The 9,896-nt window shown below is 55.4% G+C and overlaps 1 protein-coding gene across 2 annotated transcripts in view; it reads left to right on the top strand.

Moving 5' to 3' along the window:
* The first annotated feature begins 297 nt into the window (after positions 1-297).
* Positions 298-9,896, top strand: part of Igsf21 (immunoglobin superfamily, member 21) — a 224,638-nt gene continuing 215,039 nt past the window's right edge. The window contains exon 1 of one of the 2 annotated variants that reach the window (XM_087548484.1): positions 298-1,070. In XM_087548484.1, the coding sequence (XP_087404610.1) occupies positions 1,001-1,070 (70 nt within the window). In that variant the 5' untranslated portion in view covers positions 298-1,000. 2 annotated transcript variants of the gene reach the window in all.

Raw genomic sequence — 9,896 nt, 5'->3', positions numbered from 1 at the left:
AAGAAAAAGTCCATCCCTCCCTTGCCGGGTCCTGCATGCACGCACAATGCAGCTGTACTGCGCGGGGTGCGGGGTGGAGAGTAGCCTTCATTTATGGAACACTAAAGCCCTGAAGCCCCTAAGGAAGACGTTCATAGGTGTCAAAGCCAGCCCTGAGGACCTACATCCCTCCGGGCAAAGCACCTCTCTCCTGGAGGGAGGAAGGGTGCTAGCATTCACCAAGCCGAGGAAAGGGGCGTCCAGGGACACTGCCAGGTGGAAGGGGGGGGGTGTGATTCGGGTGGAGCGAAGCTTGGTGTGTGTGTATGAGAGGATGCGGCTCACAAGCAAGCAGTTGTGATGCGATGGAAGGGGGGGGCAGAGGGTAGAAGCCGAGGGGGAGGGGGCGAGTTCTCCTCTCTGCAATAAATCGGCTTAGCGGACGAGAGCCGAACAGCCCAGAACGGATTAAAGAAAAGTCTGTAGAATACGGCAGCGAGCGCGGTGCGGGGGGCGGGGGGACGGGGGCGGGGCGGCAGGGAAGGAGGGAGAGGAGGGGGCGCGAGAAGAGCGAGCGCGGGGCAGAGCGCGGCGGCGCGGGCAGAGCTTCGGCTCCAAACTCCGCCGCTGCCGCCACGGATCCGACTCCGGCCGCCGTGGGCGCCAGGAGCAGCCGACCAGCCGAGAGCAGCTGCGCTCCCCAGCCAGGTCCTGTGCAGCCCAGAGCAGCCAGTGTGTCTGGTGCAGCCCGGAGCATCCTAGTACAGCTCAGAGTAGCCTGGTGGTGTATCCCGGAGCATCCCGGTACAGCCCAGAGCAGCCCCGGGTAGCCTGGCGGCCCGACCACGGTAGCATGGGGACGTCCCCGCGGCGCCCCTCGCTGCCCGTCACCGCCACGGCCGGCGGCCCGGGTCATAAGCGCTTCTGAGCCCATGGCGAGGGGACCCACCGTCGCCACCGCGATCGCCGCCGCCGCCGCCGCCGCCGCCGCCTCGGCCAGCGCCGTCAGCTCCTGGGCACCATGCGAGCTGCTCCAAGCCTCCGCCGCGCCTCCTGCCTGCTGCTCGCCGCGATCCTGGACCTGGCGCGCGGTGAGTGTGCGGTCGCCTGCGGGAGCCCGGGGCCGGGGGACGCGCGCAGGGACGGAGAAGGGCGCGAGCCCCGGTGGCTCTGGGAGTCTCAGGCACAGTTCAGGAGGGTTTCCGTGCAGCGAAGCTTGGCAGGAGAAGATAGCTCTTTTGGAGAAAGCCCTCGTGGGTCTGTGCCAGTGTGTGTGTGTGTGTGTGTGTGTGTGTGTGTGTGTGTGTGTGTGTGTGTGTGTCTTTGTTGGGTCTGTGAGTGTCCGAGAATCAGCTGTGTGTGGAGAGGGCACGGGAGTACATGTAGATGTGGTTGTGTGATGGTGTGTGGGGTCTGTATGTGTGAGAGGTAACATCGAGTCCAGATCAGTTACATGGAAGGGTGAGAGAGAAAGTCTGAGTGTTTGGGGGTGTGAACTCCTTCATGAGGGTAAGTGTGTGAGCGACGCTGCATGTGTGAGCCTGTTAAGGAAGTCTGAGGTGTGGCAGTTCACGCCGATCCCGGTTTGCTTGCTGTTCTCTAGAGGGCTGTGTGACAGTCGGTGACTGTATTTCTGTTATATCTGCGCAGGAGTGTACCTACCTACACGTGGAAGCACGGTACTTCAGGTCCTGTAAGCTTTTGGTCTGGGAGCAGGTGCAGATCAAGGGAACTTGAGTGTCTGGTGGGCAGGGAACTGTGATCACATCTGGGGCTGGAGGGGGGTCCAACAGCATGGCTCGCGTCTGTGTGTGTGTGTCCTGCATAGGCTTGGTCATGGGCTAGGCTGGACCACATGGAAGGAAACTGAAGCTCAAAGGGTTGCCCAGAGCCAGCAGTGCGGGGCAGTTCTAGTGTGCCTGGTTGGGGCTGCCTGGGGGGAAGGGGCATCCTGCCCACCGCCGCCCTCTGGTGGGCCTTAAATGCTGTGGAAGTCGAACTTGACGCCCCAGTGCTTTCCCGGCAGGGAACAGGGGACAGATGCCAGCCCAGCAGGGCGGAGGCAGGGCCAACAGAGTCATAGGTGGGGATTCCAGACCGCCCGCATTGGCCAGAGGGGGCGGGGGCCTCCTTCTCCAGGTCAAGTCACAACCGACCAAGGGTGTTGAAATGAGAGCAGGGCTACCCTGGGAGGTGGGACAGTGTGAAAAAGTAGACATTGTCTCCATTGGAGCCTTGGGTTCCGTCCCATTTAGGCCGTGGTGGAGGGTCAATTCTTGCCCTGCATGCTGAGGAAAAACCTATATGAGCTCTGAGATTGTTCTCCAAAGGGTGTGCCTCTAAAATAACCCACACTCTTCAACCCCCTGCGTCTTTGAAGAGAGCTTGGTCCGCTGATCGGAGAATTTGAGCCTAGGGAGGTGGTCCTTTGGCAATGGGGGAGGGGCTGATGTGACCCAAAAGCATGCCAGGCAGGTACTTTGTCCCTCCTACCCTCTCTGGGTGAAAATACTTTTTGAAGTATATCAAATCTCGCTGTAACTTTGGGGACAAGAGTTCCCCCTTTGAGATGGATGCCTCTAGAGGGAAAGATTCTAAGTGGGAGGATCCGGGTTCCAGCGCCACCGAGAAGTCGCTAGGCTTTGTGGAAATACACTGGAGCCCTCACCTGGACACTGCAGGGAGCAGGATTGGGGGTTGGGGACCGAACGGGAAGCACCCCTTCTCTCAACATGGGATGCGCATGGTGTAAAGAAGCGGGGGAGGGGAGGGGAAGAACCGGGTGGGAAACCCCCGACTGCGTCAGGACCCCACCCTGCGAGCTCGTTTGTGGCTTGGCTGCGGAGAGCTATTCCGGCGCCCTGGAGCCTTGGCTCCGCTTGCTAGCCTCTGCAGGCTGCGGGGAACGCTTGCTCGGGGCGCCGGAGTGAACGCGTGGAACCAGGGCACGTGGGTGGCTTACACGCTGCCTCTCGGCTCCGCAAGCACAGATCTCGCACTCGAAACTTTGTGCTGGGCGCAGGGACCCCGAGGTTCCAAGGCTTCTCTTCTCTACAGAGGTGCGAAATCCTCAGGGTGGGATCCAGTTTCCCTTTCCAGGCCACCGTGCGAGGTGGAAGCAAGAGAGTCCTCGCGACGCGTGATCAGCGGGCTGGGCCGGATGAGGGCGCCCTTCCTGCAGGCCGCGGCGATGTCCGCGATCCGTGCACCTGGCTTAGCTTTGCGGAGCCAACCAGCCAGGGGGATGCCTGGGAAGAGATGGGAGGGTGGATTCAGGCATCGCACCCAGAAACACGCTGGCCTTCCCCGAGAGGGACACACAGTCACTGCGGCGGGAGGGGCACTGCCATTGTGGTGGCAGACCAAAAGAGATGTGTACCCTTTGCAACACTCTCGTACCCAACTCCCTACCACCAGACTCTTCCAAGAAAGCCTGTTTCTCTGGTCTCTGACATTTCCTTAGGGACTCCCTGAAGCACTCTGTACCGGGCAGTAGGAAACTGTACATTTGAACTTGCGCAGTGACCCTAAAGAGACAAAGTGCGCCAGGCTGAGGAGGTAGAGGGAGAGATGAGGCTCTTTGGACTTGCCTGGCTAAGCTCTGGAAAATTCTCCACTGAAAGCTGTGGGCTCTGGGAAGACCTAATTAGAACTAAAGGGTTCAGAGACCTAGCCTGTCAGAGACCGTGGGGGATTGAGGGGGCGGGGCAGTCCTGCAAGCTCCCATTCTGCAGCTGGGTGGTCTGAGGGCTGACGAGGGCAGACTAGGCTCACGACCATGGGGAGCTGCGGCTCTGCGAGCAGGTAGATGGGCTTCATAGATTATCTCCTTCTGTTGCTCTTTAAGCCCCGCCGCATGAGGACACTACACTCCTCTGTGCACCTCCTCGGCCCAGTGCTGGGGACTGAATAGGGCCTGGCTATCTTACCCTTCCACATTCCCGTGACCCCTCCCCTTTCCAAACCACGCCTCCTCACACCCAAGAACATGCTCCTGGGAGGTCGAACTTACATAATTGGGGGTTTTCAATTAGGGTTGGAGCGACTTTCGGACTTCCGGGACCATTGAACTTTGTGGCTTTCATCTCTACCCCTAAAAACCCAGGGCCTTGAGCAGGGAGCTATGCTGTTGCGCTGCCCTAGAGGTCAGTGCCCAGAGCTGGAATAGTCTTTGTTCAAGGTTGTTGGGTTTTATTTGGGGGGAGGGGGGCTTCTCCTCCGTAGCTTCCACTATATCGCTATGTCTTCATTCCCACTGCAAGATGACTTTACAAACCTATTGTTACAGATTAGGAAACAGAGGCTCCGCTCTTAAAGATCAGTCACAGACAGAAGCCAAGCTCCTTCTGTCTCCCTCATGGCCTTGCCTGGGGCTCTCTTTCCGTTCTTCCCCCTGGCAGCAGACTTCTAGGTGTGCTGGCCAAGGCTGCCAGGGGTCCTCTGAAGGATGTCTCTCGGTCCGGATACCCTGACAGGTACTTACAGCTCCATGGGAGATGGATCCTTTGCCTCGTGGAGGAAGGAGTGGTGAACACCCTAGCTATGTGCTTTTTTTTCTTTCACGGTTCCTTTAATAGTTATCCCGCCTCTGAGACATAAAATTAGTCCCGTTTTGCAGAGGAGGAAACTGAGACTCAGGGGAGTTAAGTGACTGCCAAAGTCACCCAGTCAGTAAGGGGAGAGCAGGGGACTAGCCCTGTGTTGTCTGCCTCCCAGCTCCCCGGGAAGACTGGCACCCCCCACTCCTTTCCTTAGGCCCAGCCCTGAGGATGCTGAGGGATCCCGGTCTCAGTATGCACACTTCACCCTTCACCAAACTCAAGGTGAAAGGGTTATTCAGTGTGTCGATCTGCACAGATGGGAGAGGGCGTGTCCCCAGTAGATGCTGTCATCATTAAGAAAATCGGTGGGCATCTGCTGGGGGGGGGGCAGGGTATATCTGCAAAGAGAAGGGCCAACAGGCATGACCTCATCCCAATGTGAGTGTGTGTGTGTGTGTGTGTGTGTGTGTGTGTGTGTGTACATGTTCCTGAAGGGATGAATGCCTCTCTCATTCTTTTCCCTCCTCTCCCCCTCCTTTTTACTTCCCTTCCCCTTCCTCCCTTCTTTTCTTTCCCCTCCACTTCCTGCTTTTCTGTCCCCTCTCCTTCCTTCTTTTCTCTCCCCTCTCCTTCCTTCTTTTCCCTCCTCTCCCCCGCCCCTCTCCTTCCCTCTTCCTTCCCTTCCTTTCCCCTGGTTCTCTTCCTCACCTCTCTCATTTCTTTGCCTTCCCTCCCTTCCCCTCTTGTCCTTCCTGTATGTTTTCCTCCCCACTGTCTAGTACCCTCCTTTTTTCCCCTTTCCCTTCCCTTCCCTTCCCTTCCCTTCCCTCCCCACCCCATTCCTTAAAACTGCAAGCTGTGAACCTTCTCTATGAGCAGAGACTTGGAGTCTCTGCCAGGCCTGAAGCAGTCTACACACAGCTGCACTGTCGTCCTTGGAGACAGATGCAGCCACTTGGAGCATGTGCTAAGGGTGCTGGGCCTTCCATTTCAACCACAGATGGTGACTCGTGTGGTGTCGCCCCTGGGAGGTGCCCATCTTTAGGAATAAGTTCCAGGGAGCAAACAGGGTGTCAGGCTCTACTGTATGCTTCTAGTGGATCAGAGGCAAGAGGGAAACCCTTATCCCCAAGGTCTACTGTCTGGTCAAAGTTCCACAGAAGCCTCTCCTGGATGAAAAGCTAGGAGCAGGAGGCAGACACTATGGAGTTCAAGGCGGCAGAGAATCAGCAGGAGCAGGGTCTGGAAGTTTGGGCTTGATCTCAGCCAAGGAAGGAAGCTGGCTTGTCTGTCAGCCTCTCCCAACTCCTAGGCACACACATCTTCTCCTGATTTGACTTAGACACATTTCCAAATAGTGAGGGAGCTGAGCCTCCGTGGGTTGCACGACTCCAGTCAGAACTGCTCTCCAACGCACTCAGGTGTCTCTAGGGGACAGCTGACCTCAGCGACAGGCAGGTGTGGCCCTGTGGTCCTCATGTAAGACCCCAAACATCAGATGTTCTCTGGAACCTGATGAGTCTGCAAAGTCAAGAAGACAGAGAACTACTCTCTTTGCCAATGAGGCCCTCAGAAACTGCCCTCTGCCGTTCCCAGGGTCTGGTGTTGGTGAGCTCTGCCTCTCAGGGAGGGGGCGATATGGAGCCAATTATAGTATTTGATGGCCCAAGGGTTCTGGTGTGTGTGGGGGGACAGAGAGAGCTCCCTATGTTAGCCACAGTCACCGATGAGCACTTCCAGCTCAAGAGAAAGGTGTTGGCTGGGAGCCTCCCTAGTCTCCTTATCAGCCCCCTGGAACTGGAGACCTCTGGAGTCCACATCAACTTCCTGCAAAGATCAGCACTGGACCCTGTCTGTGAAACCGGATTATTCTTCTCCTGGTAACACTGGCAAGACCATGTGTGGTCCACTGGTGGAGGTGGTTGGTCCCATTTCTGTGCTCTGCCTTTCTCTGGAGGCCAAGTCCCACTCAGTACTGTCTGACACCCACTGTCACCTCTGTTGAGTGGGACAGGGGCCCCGTTTGTTTCCATTCATTACTTCGTCTTACCTTAACATGTATTGGGTGCTCAGTGCGGGGCTATTTGGGTCAATAAGTCACTGATAACCTTTCGATACTCGTGTCCTGGCTTGGAGGACCCAGCAGGCAGCTTTCTGTCTCTATGAAAAGTGGCCAAATGAATGAATGATGTCATCCTTGGGCCTGGCTGTCTCCTGGTGTCTCTCCACCACCTCTGGGAGTGTGAGAACGTGTCAGCACACTCACGCTCACACTCACACTCGCACACACACACTGGCTGGTATCTAAGCAGACAGCCAACTGTAGAAGACCGTGGGAAGACCATGAAGTTTCCTGTTGTCAATGGGCTTCCCTGGGAAAGGGTATTCTCCTTGGTTGGTGATAAGTTTTAGAGATGAGAAGGGAGGGAAAGGGAAAGAGAAGGGAAAGATACCACTGAGCAGATACCACCCACAGTCTGTATTACGCCCTCCTGGAGCCCCTATTTGTGAGATGGGCCCCCATTTTGAAGACTAGGCTATGAGGTTTGGGTAGCTCCTGTGGTCTTACTCAAGGCTACCCTGCAGTGAGAAGGCTGGCTCTACCCCAGGCATCTCTCTACCTGTCTCTCCTTAGCCCTGAATTACTAATGTGAAACTGGCTGTGCTGGGTATACTGACATCCGGAAACAGTCAACGCGGTAACCAGGGCTCCAGAAGAACCGGCTGGAAAACACTAGGTAGAGAACCACTAGGCTTGCTGAGTCCACCTCCATTCCTTCCCTATGGCCCAGTGCCCAATGGTCATGAGCTCTTGTCTCCACCTGAACTGGGCTCAGAGCAGGCCACTGCCTGGCACAGTGTACCTGGGCTTGTCACTGCCTACCTCAGTCTTACCTTCTTCATCTTTTAAAAAGCAAGAGCTGGGGACAGAGGAGTGGCTCGGTTAGAGTATTGGCGTAGCAGGCACAAGGCCAATGTAGTTTGAGGCGGGTGTGGACTATATGAGATCCTGTTCCACATAACTAAATATAAATAAATAAATAAATAAATACATACATACATACATACATACATACATACATACATACATACATAGCAGGGACTGGGGGAGGGGTGGGATTTTACATGATGCACTCCCCATGCAGTGGCTCCTGGGGGGGTATGGTCTGGAAGTTTCTGACAGGCTGCACGGACTGGCCCACCCTTTATTTATCCCCACTGCAGGCTGATGTTGCATCTAACAGCAGATTTCCTCCATTAGTAACAGCTACCTCAGACCCAAAGGGACCTCCATGGAGGATCCCAAAGGTGAGGACACCCCGCATAGTACCATCTGGCTTGAAAATAGTCAGAGAGAGTAAACCATTCAACACACAACACACAGATAGCCTGGAGATGAGAGAGATGGCCCAGGAAGGCTGTGAGAACAACACAGTCAAGTCCATCAGAGCTCTTAGTCAAGGGGTGGCAGGGTCACACCCAGCCTCAAATTGCTAAGAATGTAGCCCAACACAAAATCATAAACTAACTTAAAGTCTTAAGAGAATGTGTGTGTGTGTGTGTGTGTGTGTGTGTGTGTGTGTGTGTGTGTGTGTGTGATTGAGATGTTGGACATGCCTGATAGTGCAGAGAAGTCCAAGGAAAATGGAAGAACAAAATCACACCATTGAGCCTGGAAGGGGTAGCCAGTGATTGAGCTGGGCGTTGGACTGTGGACAGACGGCAGGAGGAGTCTTTGATTAGCCAGGCCCAGGATCTGGTCAGTACTTGGAACCTGGAAGCCAAAGTGAGTTCGGCCCTGTGGGGCTCTCTGGAACCTCTGCTGGGTGATGAATGGCTGTTGAGGCTCCCAGAGATGAGATAGCCTTTAGGAAGGTACACTACCATTCAGGGACTTCCCATGGCTCCAGATGTTCTGACAGGGATCTTCCATGTCTACACAGCCCAAACCAGAGCCAAGACTAAAGCCTGTCTATGGGGAAACTTCTAGATCTCTAGCAGGTGCCTGACTGGTCAAGTCTTGTCTCCAACATGTGCCCCAATGGTGGCAGTCACTGCTCTCAGGCTTGGTTTCCCCAAAGGCACAAGGGAAGGATGCTGGGATAGGTATGTCAGGTGACAGGAGGAAGCCGTGACAGGTGCAGGACAGGTGTGTGAGATGCAGTTGCTGTATCCACAAGCCCTGCCCAGTATGTGTGGAGGCAAGGTGACCCAGTGCAGACCCAGGCTGGCACTGTAAAGAACCTACTGAGTTCTGAACTCTTGGAGCTGCGGAGTGCTGGCATCGGAGGAGAGGGAAGGGCTCTGTTCTCCTCACTGTCTTATTTTGATTCTTTAAATATTACTTATTTTAGGACTCAAGGCTTTGTGTGTGATAAGTGAGTGATCTTCTGAGCTGTGCCTCCTCCAGCGCTTTTGTTGTTGTTGTGGTGGTGGTTGCTTAGGTGACATCTCTCTTTGTAGCCCTGACTGTCAGGAACTTAATGTAGACCAGGCTGGATTCAAACTCACAGAGATCCTCCTGCGTCTGCCTCCTGGGAATGAAGGCGTGCACCACCATATCTGGACCTTTTTCTTTTTGACACAGGGGTTCAGTAAACTGATTCTGCTGGCCTTGAGCTCACATCATCCTCCTGCCTCAGCCTCTCAGTAAGCTGGACCCTAGTGCACCTGACCAACTTGTTGTCCCTGTTAATAATGTGAACTCAAAGGCAAGGGATAAGAAGGAGTGTTTCTTAAGCACATGTAGGCACATGTAAGGTCATGTGGGGGTGGGAGCATGTTCCTGATTCCCATGCCTGAAGAGCCCAGTGTGAAAAGTTCCGGGGTTTTCCAGTGCTCGGTGTGTGTGTGTGTGTGTGTGTGTGTGTGTGTGTGTGTGTGTGTGTGTGATTCCCCAGCCTCATAAATCACAGGGAAGCCAGAAGGTAAGGCACCTGAGCTGCTGGGTGTTCCTTTCCCAGGCTGTCCCCTTTGACCTTTTGTTTCTGTTACTGCAGAGGCTCCTCTGATGGCCTTATTTGTCTCTAGTCCTGAGCTCTACCATTGTCTCCCCAGCCAGCTCTGTCCTTCCTTCTCACCTACCCTACCCAAAAGGAAGGCATCCACTGGGCTGCCCTGGCATTTTGCTGGGCTCAATAGGCAGCACAGAGCCTCTGGGGCACCAAGGCCAGGCTGAGGATAGGCAGGGGGCTGGCAATGGTATTTGTAGCCGACACTCATGCCTCCTCGCCCGGGCCAGCCTAGCTGGTATTTCGTCAGGCAGAAATTCAAGCTGTATAATAACCCAAGGCCAGGTGCCTAGCTCCAGAGAGCAGGTGACCAGCTGCTAATTGTCGTGGGGCACCTACTGTCCCACGCAGGGGCGGAAGGAGC

This window comes from Rattus norvegicus, chromosome 5 (assembly GCF_021556685.1).
Source record: "Rattus norvegicus strain SHRSP/BbbUtx chromosome 5, alternate assembly SHRSP_T2T, whole genome shotgun sequence".
Taxonomy (NCBI): domain Eukaryota; kingdom Metazoa; phylum Chordata; class Mammalia; order Rodentia; family Muridae; genus Rattus; species Rattus norvegicus.
This window is presented reverse-complemented; position numbering and strand designations above follow the sequence as displayed.